Source organism: Pempheris klunzingeri, chromosome 6, assembly GCF_042242105.1.
Source record: "Pempheris klunzingeri isolate RE-2024b chromosome 6, fPemKlu1.hap1, whole genome shotgun sequence".
NCBI lineage: Eukaryota > Metazoa > Chordata > Actinopteri > Acropomatiformes > Pempheridae > Pempheris > Pempheris klunzingeri.
In genome coordinates this window covers 21,683,694-21,701,442 of record NC_092017.1, presented here as the reverse complement: position 1 = coordinate 21,701,442, position 17,749 = coordinate 21,683,694, and the positions used below count along the sequence as shown (strand labels likewise).

At 39.6% G+C, this 17,749-nt stretch overlaps 2 protein-coding genes across 2 annotated transcripts; both read left to right on the top strand.

Moving 5' to 3' along the window:
• The first annotated feature begins 4,162 nt into the window (after positions 1-4,162).
• On the top strand, positions 4,163-8,365 carry ttc22 (tetratricopeptide repeat domain 22). The gene is made up of 8 exons (XM_070832913.1): positions 4,163-4,425; positions 5,191-5,491; positions 5,793-5,848; positions 5,933-6,048; positions 6,262-6,380; positions 7,198-7,359; positions 7,594-7,746; positions 7,829-8,365. Exons 1-8 carry the CDS (start codon positions 4,163-4,165, stop codon positions 8,363-8,365), a joined length of 1,707 nt encoding a protein of 568 aa, XP_070689014.1.
• A 2,700-nt stretch (positions 8,366-11,065) lies between these two features.
• On the top strand, positions 11,066-13,394 carry LOC139203122 (cornifelin homolog A-like). Its single transcript, XM_070832790.1, has 4 exons — positions 11,066-11,113; positions 12,519-12,628; positions 12,874-12,917; positions 13,110-13,394. Exons 2-4 carry the CDS (start codon positions 12,565-12,567, stop codon positions 13,293-13,295), a joined length of 294 nt encoding a protein of 97 aa, XP_070688891.1. The 5' UTR covers positions 11,066-11,113; positions 12,519-12,564; the 3' UTR covers positions 13,296-13,394.
• Positions 13,395-17,749: the final 4,355 nt, after the last annotated feature.

Genomic DNA, 17,749 nt, shown 5'->3' with positions numbered 1-17,749 from the left:
CCTCAACCCAGTCTAATTTCCACACATTCACATCGGACCACACACAGGTTACTGTAATTGTTTTGCTGAAATATGTTTTTCTGCTTAAAATGTATGACTATAACTTATCTTTTGGTTTTATTACTACACATTACTACAACAAACTAACTACAAACAACAACAAAAATTCCCCAAATAGTTACAAACAGTCTGTATCTTTAGTTTCACAAGTTAATCAATTGCACCCCCATGCGTTAATCAGTTCTAGAAAAAATAAACACTTGTATATATGATTTTTATGTGCCCTTTTGGAGTGTATGTTTTGCACCCGACATTTCCTTCAGAGCTCGAACTAGACGTCTGGCAAACATCATGAAGCTCTGACAGCTTTGAGTAACTGGAGGTGCTTCCAACACTCAGGTTCAAAGACTTTTGTTGAAGTTAAACTTTTAATTGCTGCCAAAGAAAATTGTTTGCTAAAGCAGAAATCTGAGTAACTGGAATCATGGTTGCAGTATGTGTTCAGCTGAATTCAGATCATTCCACTACGGAGCTGTTTAGATGTGGCGTCCCTGTGGGGCGGGATGGATAATGAGACTAATCAGTGTAATGAAGTACGACAGATGTCTGTGTTACTAAAGACTATCACATTACTCTCAATGCAAACCCTGTGGCTCTGCATGACAACCTCCTCCCAGCCTGCGCAGACAGATTTTTTTCCTCCGCAGGTCTGGACCTCCTCAGATGGAGCCATAAGCACTGCGGCTGCCATAACACATCAGGTGAGAGCTTATGGTTTGGTTTTGATTCTGGTGGGCTGTCATATTCTGTTACAATGGTTTGGGGCAGTAGAGATTAAACGCTGCTGTCACTGGGAGTAGACATGGTCAGTTTGGAAGTGTAACAAGGTGTGTGGTGAGCATACATTTTCCTCGTGGCTTAGGAGGGGAAAGTATTCATAAAATTGCTGACAAATCTGTTTCTGGAAATTATTTCATCCACAAATGCAAAAAAAAAAAATGCACCAATGGTTTTATCCTGAAAGAATGCAATGTATGCTAAATTTGCTCTGCTAAGATTTACAGATTCCAGTACAAAGAGACATTCAGTGGTGTAACCCACAGTCAGTGAAGGCCTCTTGAGAACTGAACAGTCGCTTTTCACTGTGAACACTCACTCGGGGTGCCAGAGGGAAGCTGACTAAGAATGGAAATAGATTTGTAGTCAGCAGTGATGAAGTAGCTTAGAAAGGCAGAGGGTTTCCAGCCATAAGCCCTAATTTCATGTACAAGTGTGTCTCAGGAGAATAGGGGATAAAAGAGGAGTATGCGGTAAGGGGTGGGGGGGTGGACACATGCATTAAATAACAATAAGTTAAAAGCAGGATACAAACTGTAAAGTGGATTAGGGCTGTCTCACTCCTTCTGATATGGCATGATAGCTACTGAGCCTGGATGCCAGAGTGAGGCTACTTTTCTTCATTAAGAGATGGAGGACATAAAGTGGGCCCTTATTATACATAGTGAATCATTAATTCCCTCCTTTCTGATGAATGCTTTAGTGTTACAATAAGATTAATAACTTTATCAATAAGGAGAGGAGAGCTCAGTTTAGAGGAATGGGATAGTCTGGATTAGTGAGGTTTCCCCTTGATCCTATGATCCCTTTGTATTGAGTGTCGCATCTGGTGAGGGGCCCCCAATTTCTCAGCTATGCTCCTGTCAATGTAAATGTTATGTCTCTGCAGAGAAGGATTTCAGAGAACTTTGGTGCAGTGAGGTTGCCATATTTGCTCTCATTCATATTGCTCACAATCTACTAACCTTTACATTCTCATCACTGACTTTCATTCTGTCTTTTGTGTCACAAATGAAGATGGACACTGAAACAATTAAGTAGGTTAACAAGGGGTTAGTTTGAAAACAAAAGGATCTTTATCAGTATGTGGGACACATATCCTAATCCTACTTTACAGGGGTGTAATACGAATGCTACAGGGATTATTAGGGGTCGACATCTTCATCATAATACCTTTGTTTTGTCTCTTGGCTGCCGGGATGTCAAATTTTATCATCAAAACTGGAGCATTTACGTGCAAAATGCTGTTTAAATTCTGACTTTGGCTCGGACGCTGCACAGCCACACAAATAACTATCTGTAATTATTTGGTTACCATGCAATCAGCCTGGTATCCATGATGGCCACCATGGCAACGGTTGTCGAGAGGAGAAAATTGTCAGATTTCTGTACTCCCACATGGTACAAATGGAAAAAGCTGCCTACGAGGAGGCAAATCTGCAGTAAATGCACGTTACGCAACACGCTGTGGTAGTCGGGGGCAGCATAGGTGGTTCAGCACTGTTCATACCTGACTGAGGCATTTGTGTGTGGGCTTTTATGTTCCTTTCATATTTGTGTGGACTTGCTCCAGGTGATCCACTTCCCAATCCGATCATTTTAGGTGTTAGAAGTACTCCTCTCATTGATCTGTGCGCTGTGTGCAGGATTCACTCTTCTTTGCTTCCAACATTTCCAGCTGCTGTTTTCTCCTGAAAGCTGGGCCTCCTCCATCTTTGAGCAACTGTTTGACTAACCTAACATCATCCTGTCATTGCCCCTCAAGCCCGTACCCCCATCAATTCCCCTGACCGTGACGAAGAGCTTGACACATTCATCTTCTCTGTGCTCACCTTAAATATCAATTCAAGATTAATACATTAGTTTGTTATATCACAACTAGTTTGGAAGCCAACCATGGCTGAGTATGCAAATTATTATAAGTCTGAAACCTGTAGACGTACTGAGAATTGAATTTTCACTGAAGCAGGGGACATCCTGTGTTCAGAGGTGTAATATTAAAAAGATTTGCAAATTCAAATTATGGATTTTGAAATGAGGAGTGCCATCTCTTACATTTGAGACACTGGGAAATATTTCAAAAATAAATGAAATAAATTAAAGCTACTTCTTTGTTCTGTGGAGAGCAGCCAGGGTCCTCTGGTGGCATTTTAATGTAAATGACAATACATCCATTGAATCCTTGACTATGAGGACCAACAGGTACTTCCTGGGCTTTACCTCTTTGAATGTATTTTACATTAGTTATCTCCAGTTTCACTTTCTACAGAACTTTTTTGTAATTAATTCTTTCAAACCTACGGCTATTACTGCAACCCAGCTGTCGGAGGAGGATCTCTCCTTGAATCACCTCCTCCAGGGGCCGAGGCTTTGTGGAATTTATTCCTGTCTTTGTAGAGAACTTGCATTTGCTTGGGAACCACTTTTGATGCGGCTCTTTAAAGCCCTTTGAGACACTGCATGTGAATAGTGGGTTTACATCACTAAACACCCTTACTGTTGTCAGTCTGGTTTATCCATAACACAAGTTTACCCTCTGGTGGAAGAGTTAGGATTTGTATGCGAAAGCATTCAGAAACACAAATAAGCTCTTCTTGTGTGTATCTGATCTTCTAAGATATCATCGTCACCTGCAGCATAACAGTCGATGTTTGCTTTTGTTGAACTCATCACAGAGTATCTGCATATCTCCTCCAGGGGTTTGCACATCCTGTAAACAGTTCATAATACAGCTAATACATTTTTTTTGAGTTTCTGTCACACTGATCCTGACGGTTTACATTCTTCTGTTGACAGCTGACACAGGCAGGGCTAAAGGGACTTCTTGAAACATTCTCCAAAACCGGGCGTCAAAACCATTTCTATGAAACCGAGGACATATTTAATATCACCTTGTCAGATTGGACTTTGGACTTTGAAGAATGTCATTTGGTGCCTTTTGTTAAAGAGTCAACAGACAAAAACCAACATAATTTTGAAGTTTTTTGTTGTTTTTTTCATTTTAGAAAAAAAGTACACAGTGATGATGACTGAGCTTTTATAGATGACAGTCATAAGATTTATTACAAAAAAGAATGTGGAAAAATATGTATCCATAGTTATTCAGTCTTCCCTCAATGCTATTCCACTCCCCGGTCACTCCCAAGCCTAACCTGTTCAACCTGTCTGCCCCCATGCTGCAGTAGGTTCAGCTGTCGGCTGAGCAGGACGAGGTATTTTCTTTTGAAGAGTCTTACATCAAGATATATAAAAAGCAGCATTTTTTGTTGTATTTCTTCAAGTTTGCTGACTTAGATAGCAGGTAGAGGAGGAGGAGCAGGGGGCCATGGAGACAGCAAACACACAGGACATTGAGTCTCTCATGGAGGACATGTACTACATCCCCGGCCACTTCCACCTGGACCTCAACCTCAACTGTGATCCTGCTGGGCCTGTGAAGCTGAGACTCAGGGACACTTACCTAAAACAGGAGAGCCTACGAGGCGAGCTAGAGGCTGAATCCGGATATCTACAGTACGGCGTCCGAAATCTGCTGGGTCTGCTGGCTTTTCACCTCGAACAGCTGGACTCGGCTGAGGAAGTATTCAGGTGATGAAACGCTGTCATGTTGTTTTTTAAAGGCAGAATACTCATCAATATTAACTAACAACAAAAGCACCACACAGGTTGAAATGTGTCTGACTACACATATGTAATCTCTGTGATCTAACCAAGAACCACTGAATGCGTTTGCAGTTTTTGGAAAGGTAGCACAAAGCACAGCCTGACCTTTTACAGACGACAATATAAAATCAATCTTTGCGTCATAAATTCACAGTAATCTTGCACAGTAGCTGACAACCTGTGGATGGCCGTGTCATAACTGTACTGTAACATACTGTTTACATTAAAAAGATCTAAAAAAACCAAGCATGATCAATGAAAATATGAGTTGTTCCACAAAGAGTAACACATGTTTATAACCCTTTCTCTCTCTCTGTACATACATGACTTAACCTACAACCCAATTATACTCATAATAATGTCATTTTTGTAGTAATTATTGCAAAGTAATTGCATATACCTATGCACATTCTCCTTAATTTTTTTGTAAAGTCGATGGTATAGGAATATATATGGTATACTCCTTTTCTATTCTAATGCGTCATGTTCTATAGATGCTCATAAATTATATAGTATGGGAAACCATTTTAGCTTTAATCAAATATCTTAGTTTTATCTGCTTTTATCTAGACTATAAGTCTTATTATATACTTCATTTTTGCTGCTGTGACACTTTTTAAAAAGTAATAGAAGACCTTTGTGGGGGATCTCCTCTTAACGCCACTGTCTCTGTGTATCTTGGCCTCTCAGAAGCATTTGTAAAGAAGACCCTGGTAACCTCAATGCCTGGGCCAACCTGGGCTACGTATATGACAAGCTGGGCAGAGATCTGGATGGGGCGGAGTGTGTGGAGAAAGTGTCCCACCTTATGGGCTTAAATGCAGGAGAGGCGTCTCAGGAAGAGGCCAGGCTCCTGGCGGCTCGCTGCCTGGCTGAGCAGGCCTACGTGTATCCCTACGACGTGGAGCTGGACAGTGAGGACGACCTGAGAGAGAGACTGACGGCAGCGCTGACACTTTACAACAGAGCCCTGGACTATGGGGGTCAGCTGGTGAGATGGGAACAGAATAAGAAGAATAAAAGAATGCATTATTCTGAGACTCATAAACTTCCAGCATTTTATTGGTTGGTATTTCAACCATGCAGTGTTTCACATTTCACCTGCAAACTTTTACTGAACTTAGAGGACGTGGCTATGCTCAGATGATTTATTGATATTTATTAAGATGAAACTTACCTCCTCCCTATGTTCATTTCTGTGGAATAGGAACTAAATAATATTACTGTGCAAGGATGTGAAAATTTAAATAGTTAATATTCTGACCTAAAGAATATTGGGTTTTTTTTTTCAGATTCCAAAAGAGGAAAAACGAAGCTGGTATTTTAAAATGGCAACCGTCTATATAAGGTAGAAGACTTGAATCAAACGATTACCAGTGCACCACATAATGTGTGAACATTACTTTGTGCTAAGTCCGTTTTCTCCCTGCAGACTGGATGACATAGTAAAGACCAAAGAGGACTCTGAGTACTCCAGACTCTCTCACTACAATAAAGGACTGAAGCTTCTCAAAGAAACGCTAGAATCTGAGAAAACACAACACAAAGGTAATGATTACATCTGCTCTGTTTTCCATCCAAGGGCATCGTGTTAAATGTGCAGTGCAGTTCCATAGGTGATATTTGGTTTTACTAATAAAATCATTAAATAATCTGATTTCAGGTGTTGTTACGTACAGTAGCTACAACTGTGTCTTCAGTCTCGAGGGAGACAAACAACAAGTGGTTGAAGTAGATTCTGTCTGTGATCTCTCTCCTCAGCTCTTGCCTGGTGTTACGTCGGCATCATGTTGGAGAGGAAGGAAGAGTTCACCACTGTGCCCATGTCTATACATGACTGTGGCTTCTCAGCCTCTGAGCCTCTATCCTGCTATGGAACTGTAGGTTAACCCACACATAGTATAGATCTCTCACCAAGCATCAGACAAACTAGGAAAAAAGAAAACCACAAAAAATAAGACTTTCATATCTCTGTTTCATATATGATCAATGGCAGCGCCTTCAGACAGAGACTGATTGCACCAAGGTGCAATTCTGAGAGATACAGGAAGTCTTTTTTACCAGCTGCTATAAGGTTTTATAATGGAAAAAAATAACTTTGCACCTCTTTTTATCTATTTATTGTATTTTAACTGTGTGGTGTTATGACTGTTTTGCATTTTTATATCTGCTTGCAATTTTTTAGTACTTATTTATCGTATTTTTAACTTTAACTTACTACTATAATTTCCTGTAAAGGATTGTTAAAGTATCTATCTATCTATATGTCATAGAGGCTATGTATATGTTATGCACACAACATTGTGTCATTTCATTAATTTAGTTCAGCAGCACAAAAACTTCATTACCCACACATCACTCTCTAGACCAAGTAGAAATGTCTCTTGTATATATAAATTCATATAATCCTTTTAAATAAATGAGCTTTATCAGTCTCTATATTATACATCATACAGTTTCTACCAATGACATGCATAGTCCCTTTTCTTTATTTAGTTTGGGAATGTTGCCACCTCTGTTGCACCCACGCTCATGTAGCTTTTAATTTTTAACATCTTTTAACTAACCTGTGCTGCATTATGTCTCCCACCACCAACAAATTGTGTCACTGCTGGTTCAGTCATACTTTACAGAAGAACGTTACAGCTACTTCTTTATATATTTTCTCAATAACAGTATCACTGTCTGTGTCCTCAGGCCATAAACTTGGCCAGTGATGATGCATTCACCCTGAACCTTCTGGCAAAGGTCTTCTTTCTGCTGGGCAAACATGAGATGGCCACAGGGATCTGCAACATGGCCCTAAACGTGCTCCCCGATCCAGAGATCAACTGGCAGGCCTACTGCACCCGCGCAAAGGTACACCTGTCCAAGTGAATCATATCAATACTTACCATGTGAAATGCCTTTAATGCTTGAGGATTAAACTGGATGAAAGATGGACAGAATTCACATATTCGTGCAACTGTGCACTGAGTTTAGTTGCATAAAGTAATCATTTCTGTACATTTGATAAAATAAGATGTTACTATGATATAGTATGGTATAGTTAATGTGGTATAGTACAAATATTCATAGTGATTGTCCTTTTAGATCAATATGAAGCTCTACATCAGGGATTTGGAGAAGGCGAAACATGGTCACGCTGGAATCCCTGACCGACAAAGGCTAACTGAGACCAGAAAAGACTTGGACAAGGTCCTGACTGTCCGTCCATGTCTGCGTACTCACCTAGAGATGGCGCAGGTAAAAACACAAACTACTAATGAGCAATATCCATGGGTTTTCTACAGCAACAGGGTTTTCAGATTCACGTCTTCCCCTTTAGGTGTACTACTACATGGGTGTGGATGCACTCCAGGAGAGTCTTTTGGTGGATGAGGGTGCAGTGAACAGTGCGCTGGTGAGTCTGTCCCTTGCCCTGCAGTTTGAGCTGGGTGACAGCTTACCCGATCTCCACATGCTCAGGGGACGCTGCCTCCTGCTGAAGGGTGAGGAGCAGAACGCCGCAGAGTGCTTCATACAGGCCGTGGAGTTAGAGAGACCGGGAAGCACAGACACCACAGCGCTGCGCTGCCTCCTGCAGGCCCTCCTGTCTCTGTTCATGCAGGGGGGCCCTGACCCCAGCCCTGCCATCACCCAACTGGAGCGGTGGGTGCAAAAGGCAGAGGAGAGGTACCCTGGGGACTTTGTGAAGGCCGAGCTGAGGTGGCTTTACAGGACTCACACAGCAGAGGTCACAGAGTTATCCAGGGCTTTGATCAAGACGGGTAGACTGGACCTAGTCAGGAGGCTACTGGAAACTGTGGTGCCTAAACAAATGGCTAAGAAGAGACCGATGGCAAAGTCTTTCTCCCTCACATGAAGCAAATATGTGACTTCAATAGATAGACAGGCAGTAATTAATGAACTTCTGGACCACATTTCACAGATAAAAATGAACAGAGGTGCGCTGTAATTAAGCTGTGAGTCCTCCATTATCTTCTATTACCAAAAAACTGGATGTTCAGAGCAACCTATAGATACAGTGTTACAGCACAAGGATACATCTTTAAGCTTATTTGTTTACTGGAAAATGTGTTAAAATCTTTGAGTGTGTTTGTTTTGAGAGACTGTTTAGATGTATTAATAATGACAATGGTCAGGATGCCTCGTTGGCTCTTTCACACTAGCTATTTAAATGACTGCTATTCAGAGAAATCAGTCCTCAAAGTAGTCGTTTCCAACACAAGTAGTTATTTCTGCTTCTTAGTATTTAAATCAGTGGGATTGTTTTTAATGGTCTACCACTGATGAACAGCAGATGGGGAAATACACCACTAAGGTAGTCCTGGTTTTTGAAAGGCTCTGTTTACAGTGCAAACAAGATTAAATAAAACACCTTTAAGAACTTTAAAACAGTTTTTGAATCACTCCTTATGTTATCTATGGTCATGATCTAAAGAAACAAATGACAAGAAAAACACGAGTATTTCGATTCAGGGCCTCAAAACTCACTGGTCAAGGTCAAGGTTTGACAAGTGTGAATAAGCTTTGGCCTCAAAACCAAACACCTATGGGAGACTTTGGTGTTAGACACAGATTTGAGTGCTCTTCATCTCTAAAATCAAAACACCAAAAGAGGAAACGTTAAATTTAAAATATAAAAGGAACTGCGTGAAACATCTATGGAGATCATCATTAAAGTTTCTAATTTTGGCTGCCCCCTGTGGCAGTATCAGTGAAGACACTGTGACACTGCTTGATTGACATACTGATCCCGCTCCTCATGTCTGTGCCCAGGAGGGGAGACATAGGTCTGAATTATGTTCTTTTTTTATGCGATGCCTTCACTGTAAATGTTAAAGCTGCCATACTTTTTTACTGACATGAAAGGATTCCTTCCACATGAACACCTTCACAACACCTCCTCTGGGAATGTTTATCCCCTCTGGTTTTCTGAGATTTACCCCCGGTGCTACTATTGACACCAAATAGAGGCCGTCCAACTGTGCCGGATGAAATTTAACTGTGTTATGACAAAATGTTATTCCCATGCGGGACACTTTTTTTTTTTTTCTGTGCCATTTGCTCGTTTCTGTGTGTTGGTAATCCACCTGAACTAGAACAAATATAATCCCACATAGTAGCCTTTTGCTATTTAATTTAAGGATTTCTATGCTATTGTCATCTTTAACAGAAGAGTAGAGGCTTGCATGAGCACATGTTTTATTATATAAAACACCTTAAATTACAGCAGTATATGATATATGATTTAGGGTGATGGACACAAGGTAACATGAGTAAAGATCATATGAAACAAGTATTTAGACAAGTACATTTAGACAATGCACTTGAGCTGTAAAAGATCAGGATTAGGTTTGCTTTTGTATGAGTGTGAGCCTCACACTGAAGGATGCACTCAACCAAGAGCACGGCACCATCATAGGTCAGAATCAGAATCACCTTTATCGGCCAAGTTTGTACAAGCAAACAAGGAATTTGACTCCGGTGAAACTTCTCTCTCTATGTACTGTTACAACCCTGGAGTCCACACCCAAACATTTTATCGTAAGATCGTAACCTGTAAGACAAAAGAACATAAACAGAAAAACAAAAATATGTGACAATGTGAGTTTCGTGATGAACTTACAGGCCAAATCTGCAGCTGCACACTTTATGGAGCTATATAGTGAATCTCAGCTCATTGTGTGGCTGTCTGGCTGCAACATTACTGTTTTCATGCACCCTTACCACTCAGTGCTGTTTTTCAGCTACATCCAGCAGCTGCAGATACAGACAGCTACAGTTAGAAACTAGCCACTGTATGCAGTGGAACATTTAGTCCAATATTTCCCCCCAGAGTTGGTAGAGAAACAAAAACTAAGAGCTAGAAGACTTATATCCATCCGGTGGTGACACTAAATGACTAATAATGCTGCAACTGTTTGCTAATATGTAAGCTTACAAGTCGATCATGTGTAAATGTTGTGCTCAAGTGGCCCAAAAACCCAGTTACTTCAGATTTAAGAAGGTAGCGGCTCTACAGTGCACTAAAGCATCGGAGATGTGCTTCGATGTGGCGATTTCTCTGTACAGACTACGTACTCCACTCTGGACTATATTTGTTATCATTGAATCTGAAAGGGAAATAATGAGAAATGACATGTCTGTGAAGCAGCTACCTGAGGAATGTTTGAGCTGACAGGACTATACAGTATACTGTACTCTATATGTGTACATACTGTGTAGTGGCTATGAAACACATGAAATCGAAGCATTGATTCAATGAAACAAGGAATTGCAGAAATCCCACTAGTGTCAAACACTGCTAAATGCAAGGCAATAACAAAGACTTGTAAGTAACAAAAAATCATGTACTGTTATAGCATCCGCTGGGAATTAGTTGTTTATGTGTGCGTGTTAGGAGAAACAGAAACGCAGTAATAAGTAGTGGTTTGACACGCCTATAATCATAAAAACACAATGGATAGTTGGGCACAGCAACCTTCACCCTCAGTTTCAGGTTCTGCAGCATTGTTTCTGCTCACTTACTCAACATGAGGTGTCACTTTTCATACAAGGCACAATCTTCCACAGCTTTTTGAGGTGGCAAGGCACTGAGCTTCATCAGGTAAGTCTGCTAATAAGAAATTAGATCAAATTAATTGTCTATACACAGTACATGACAGGTGAATTCAAAGATTTTTCTCATTGATATTCAAATTCACCCTTTCATGCATAAATTATTATAATAATATTTTTTTTTTTACTTAACACTGTTTTTATTCATCTTTAGGCATGAAAAACAAGGTTTGAACTTTATTTTTTTCAGTCCATATTTTATAAAGATATATTTACATGTCTACTCAGGTGGACAGCATGCATTTTTATAGAAATATGTATTTAACGAACAATTGAATAAAATGATATAATGAAGTGTGTTGAAATGTGAAATGTGATGTGAATATATATACAAAATATAAAGATATACAAAAAACTTCAAAACAAGTTACTGCAGATTAAGTATTTTCAAGAACAGCAGCAGTAATAGACTAATTGTAGCCTATGAATTGTAGTTGAAATATAGCTAGTGATGCATGATGTACAATTTAGCGGACATGTGATTAATCATAATTTCGTCCCAATATAAGATCAATACTGACATCAAGACAATGAAAATTAGCAATTTATTGTTTCTGACTGTCTGCCAGTCATAGTTTCACTTTTATTTCTCTTGCAATGGCTGGCTACTGGCCGATGCTCATTGAGGACAGTAACTGCAGAACAATACGTCAGAGTCTCCAAAACACTAGAAAAGTCTCCAATAACACCAGAAAAAGTCGCCAGATTTGTCGCTAGTAGCTTTTGACAAAAAAAGGTACCAAGAGGATTTGGAAAATTGCCAGATTTAGTGAGGAAGTCGCCAAGTTGGCAGCACTGCCGGGTAACAGTCTATGAGATGATGCAATAACTCCCACTGTAGTGGCTGTACAAGAAAACAGCTTTTGAATACCTGTACGCTGGAGTGACCTCTATGCATGGGGGTTAAAACCACATGATATTCCAAACTATAATCAGATCATCAACCCTTAAGGATGAATATGTTATTTCTAGGTTTGCTAATTGGAAATTAGATATCTTTATTATGAAATTTTGTCACTTTGTTTGTGAAATAGCCATAAATCATACAAACGTTGCTGGAAAAGCAGATGCATCTTGGTTAATCTTGGGTATTGTTGGCACTCAGTGCAACTTCACAGCTAACCAAGTATTGGTAATAAACAAATTCAGCAATACTGAAATATAAAAGCCAAATGAAAGCGTTCTATCTGTATTTTATTGATAGAATATTACAAAGAAATTTGTGTTTATGTCAGGTTCAGTTTTGATCATTTTTACATATTGCATGACTGGTTCTAATAAACACCACATAATGGTCCAAAATCTGAAATCATAGACACTTAAAGATGAACATGTGCTGTAAAAATTACATTTCTGTTTTTTTTTACTATGGTATTAAACTGATTTATTTTCAGTTTACAGGTTAATTGCTCTCTACCTTTGGTAAAGCTCAACAGCTAAATGGCGGAACCGCCGAAAAACTGGGACTCTGGCCTCTTCGACTGTTTTGAGGACGCAAGTACTTGTAAGAATGAGCACCAGCACCGTCCTCCTTCAGTCCTATGAATCCACTTAGACTATACTGTGTATTACAACTATTAGAACTTAAATCTGCTTTTCTTCCAGGCTGCTATGGTTTCTGGTGCTGCCCTTGCCTCGCCTGCACAGTTTCAGGAAGATTTGAAGAGAACACTTGTCTCCCACTGTGTGACATGTGCAGCCCTGCCATACTAACATACTTTGGAATTCCTCTGTTTGCTCCTCCTGCAGCTTTAGGTCTGAGGATTGGCATTCGAAACAGATATGGTATCAAGGTAACAACTTGTAAAAGTGACGAGCACTGATTTCTTCTATCACATCTGAAAATAAAAAGACAAAAAGAGCTTCATGTACTTGAATTTAAAGAATACACACCTTGAGGTTCAGGAAACATCAATATAACTGGACTGAAATGGAGGTTTATAAATGAGGAGCATGAGAATAACTACTTCTCCGGTTCTCCACAGGGTTCTATCTGTAAGGACATCTTGGCTTCCTGTTTCTGTGGGTGGTGCTCCTGGTGTCAGATGCATCGTGAGTTAAAAGCTCGCAAGGCAAAGACCACTATCATCGTCAACATGCAGCCTGGTCCTTTGAACGCGCCCGTCCCTGGGGTTGTGATCCAGCAGGGAATTATGATGGCTCCACACTGAGTTTTGTGGCCTCTAATTGTGCCGTTCTTCCTCGTGGAAGAAATTAGATTTTGTGCAGTTCAGTTATCTGAAAATGATAAAATAAACACATTACTTTTATATTTTGTTTATATTCGCTCTCCATATATGTGTGTGCTCTTTCCTACTTTGAACTGCAACCGCTGCACAATATTTTCCATTCATGTTCCATATGAAACTATTTGATTTAAATTTGTGGGATCTGTGTGATTGTGTGACTTTCAAATTATTTTTGTTTGCAGAACAACAGAAAATTCCAGTGAAATATCTGTGCTCTATCAGTCAACATATAGTTTACCCTATTCAGGTTTCTGGTAATAATAGAAAACATGTTTTTTTTTTATTGCTTTGTGTAAGTTAGTACTGCTGCTCCGCTTATGCTCTGGTTAGTGTCAGTGAGTTAATAAAGGTGAAATCACAATAGAATTATAAAGATCACAATAGTATTTGATAATGTAAGTTTTCATGTACAAATCTGCCTTCTCTTACACACAGTCAATACAGTTACCACAGATTGTATCCAGAAAAACAACAGTTTCCAACCAATTCTGCATTGTTTTACATTTCTGGTATGTTATAGACCAGAAAAAATGGAACAATATCACATTGTGTATGTGAGAACAGTTTTGGTTTCTTGATCAAGAGGCCATCCACTAATCCCTTTTAAACTAATCCCATCTCTACATCTTTGTAACTTCACAGCTAAGTATTGATAATAAAGAGATTCATCATTATTGAAATATAAAAGTAAAATGAGTCCCATCTCTGAATTTCTTTTTTTTTTGTTGTTGCTATTTTTGCTCACAGTCAATACATAAAAAATGAATTTGAATTTGAAATACGTGAATAACATCAAACTGTGAAATGTATTTGATGAATGTGGATGTTGATGCAGCACAACTCTTCAGGGCTGCAGGAAACAGTGAGCGATAATCTATTCAGGTTTTCTTGAGTAATTGTCGGGTCAATAAATGATGGCGAAAAGTGATGATCACAAATTCCTAATTCTTGAAATTATGATGTCAAAACACTCAAACTAATGCTCCAAAAACCTAGAAGCGTTTGCTATTGGATAAGACAACATGAAACCCATCTCCAACACAAACAGAGGAGAGAGGTGGAGTCGGGAGTTACTGGTTACTCTGTCCCAGCATATTCTGCAGTAACAAGGGAAGCCAAAAGATGGCAGCAGAGTCTTGATCAAAATGTAGACCAAAGCACCCACTACTTATCAAACAAACAAATTCTCCTCTCAACGTGACTTTATCTTGCTTTCTTGTAGAAGACAATCTTTTTTTTACTTTGCTGCATTATTAGCAAGTTGTAGCAGAGACCCACACTTTGTAGTTGCATTATATTGCTCAAGCTTTGAATCATAACATTAATTCGGTTGCAAAACTCTCTCAAATGTCTAAACTCTGACTTACCACACGACAGCGAATTTTGTATTTGTTCTGTTGTATAGGTTCTGCTGCAGTGTCTGAAAAGTATTTCTGCAATGACAAAGAAGAGTGCGATGCACAGTCGTCAGACACACGGTGGTGCTGCCTCCACAGTTCCACCAGCTGCTGCTACATGTCTTCAGGTCAACATGGTGACCTCTTTTAGCCTTTTGCTTTTGCTGAACTGCAACATTACAGTCATCCTCCTCTCCACCACGCTGGTGACATGAATTATTCGCTGAAATCTTATTGGCCAAACTCAAGTGCCATGTACCTAATTAGGATTGTAATACGTTCGCCAAAGTTTATTAGATAAATTGCATTTTATCAATGAAAACCCTGATTAAAAGGTGAGTGAACAGGTTGAAAACATATTTGTTATATTCTATCTTAACATCAAGTGGCCTACATGTTGCTCTTATACTGACTCTTACTGCACAACACTGGTTGTCAGCAGCAGAGGTCTTGAGATATTCAGAGCCATGTTTTGTGTTTACAAGGCCTCAACTGTCATCGAATGTCAGAAACCGGGTCACACAGACCAAACCCTTGTAGGCTGATGGATGCTATTGTCCTAATCTGCTGACTTGGTTTTGGTCAAGTCCTTGTCATCAGGAGATAAACCCTGGGAAACACCCTGCAGCCACTGCTGAGCTGCCAATTCATTACTGTTTCATATGAGTGAGTAAGTCTAATTCTGTTTTTTTCAGTTTCTCCTGTTTGACCAGTGGAAAAAGAATGAAATGATGATAACTGTCCTGTAATCAAAGGCATCCAAAAAGGAAAAGCTTCCTTTTTTCCACCGGTTATGTTCCTGTTAGTTCTCTTGTGTGTTTGCAAGTAATTAAAATGCCACAGATACGCTATTTATTCAAGTTTCAATCTCATTTCATTTCCTTCTTCCGATAGATTCAGGTTTTGCAGCATCTTCGTGTTTATTGGTCAGGCTTGCAGAAGATGCCACTCCTAAGCCGAGTATAAATGCTCTCGTTAATTTGCAGCTTCACGCTCACCAGGAAAGTGTCCAGCTCCATCAGGTGAGACCTTTTACATTTGTTAATGAGACATTTTACAGCCTTATGTCCTGTAAAATCTAATTTATGAGAAGAAGAGAGCAACATTTTTTTAGCAGTACGTTTTTTTTTTCAATTACACTGTAATTTTCTGTCAAAGTCTCTTTCATTTTAATTTGCAAATTAGCAGCACTAAATTCTCTTAGTTTATCATTTCAAGCCAGGTATATGATGTACCTACAGGGCAAATAGTGCATCTTATGGACTTCATGGACAGTGACATTAATGTATTTTACATTCATTCTAAAGCAACTGTCATTATGAATTGATGGTAAAACATTAAAATAGACAGAAACCTCTTGGAGCATGACATGGGGAAGTTTGCATCGTCTGAGTTTCTGAATTTTGCTACGCTCTGATTTTTGTTTTAACAGGTTCATTGTTACCTACTTGTGGTTACATTTGTTCAACAACCAATGGCTGAGGAAGAGGAGAACTTATGGAGCACTGATCTCTTTGACTGCTTTACAGATACCAGCACTTGTAAGAACCAATACCACAACTTTCTGTCTTTCTATCACAACGTTTTTTGTTCAAAATGTAAAGTTGCCTTTATTGTCCCTTACAATAAAACTCAAAACGTGCTGACATTTCAGTCTGCACTAGGCCAGACAGCTGAGATAAATACATCCTGTTATTGGTAAAACTGAGATGAGTCAACGTTGTCCTGATGATCTGTATGTGTGCTACCTTCACCCTTGAGTACTCAATGTTGGCTTGCTCTTAGGGGAAGTCTTGACCTCGGTGGGAATACAGTGGATTCTGTCTGTGCAGTCAAATCCCCTTTTGGCTCATTTTTCTCAGTTGTATCACTTAATTTAGTAAAAACAAATCACAAAAGAGGACTTTACCACTCTGTTGGTGTTTTTCAGGCTGCTATGGTTTCTGGTGCTGCCCTTGCCTCGCCTGCACGGTTTCAGCAAAATTAGGAGAGCACCATTGTCTCCCATTATGTGATATATGCACCCCTGCTATAACAGCAGCCTGTGGGTTACCTCTGTGTGTCCCTCCAGCAGCCCTTTCTGTGAGGGCTGCCCTGCGAAACAGATATGACATCAAGGTAGGACACGTGTAAAGCTGATGTATACTGAATTTCATGGGGCATGTTGGAGAAAAGTTGTTGAATCTACAACTGTACTTATTAATACTTTGGATCTCTGCAGGGCTCTCTCTGTCGGGACATCACCATTTCCTGTTTCTGTGAGTGGTGCTCCTGGTGTCAGATGCATCGAGAGTTGAAATACCTCAAAAAACTTCCCACTGTCGTCAACACTGTCAACGTGCAGCAGCCTGCTACAATGATGATGTCCCCCGTGATGACGTCCCCTGTGATGACGGCTCCTGTGATGACGGCTCCTATGATGCCGGCTCCTATGATGATGGCGCCCCAGGTTGGTTATATGGGCCAACCTACCGTCGTCATGACACATTGAGCTTTGCAGCTCTAACATGACTCATGTCAAAACATTCTGTTTTTTCTTCTTGTTTTTCTTTTTGTCACAGCAGAGACAAAATCTAAGTATGTATTTATCTGTGAAAACTAAAGCTCATTTTGAATTGTGTAAATGACTTTCAGTTTCTCATCATTACAATTATGGTGTAGCTACAGTATAGCTTGATTCTTCACCCATTTGATCTTTACATATAGTTCTAAATACAGATTTACTGTATCAATATCTTATAACATTGATGTACTAATAATACTGCACCTCTTTTTTGTTGTTGTTTTTCCTTTATAACTAACATGAACTGTCAATAAAAAATATTAAATCAAAAATCACACGTTGGGCCACTGTTTTAGTCTTTTTCCTTGTGTGTTTTTTCTGAGATTCTTTAAGCATTGTAAGTCAGATCGTAACTGTCTTAATGGCACAAACATGTCATAAACTGCTCAGCCTGATGAGTGACACCTGATCACCAG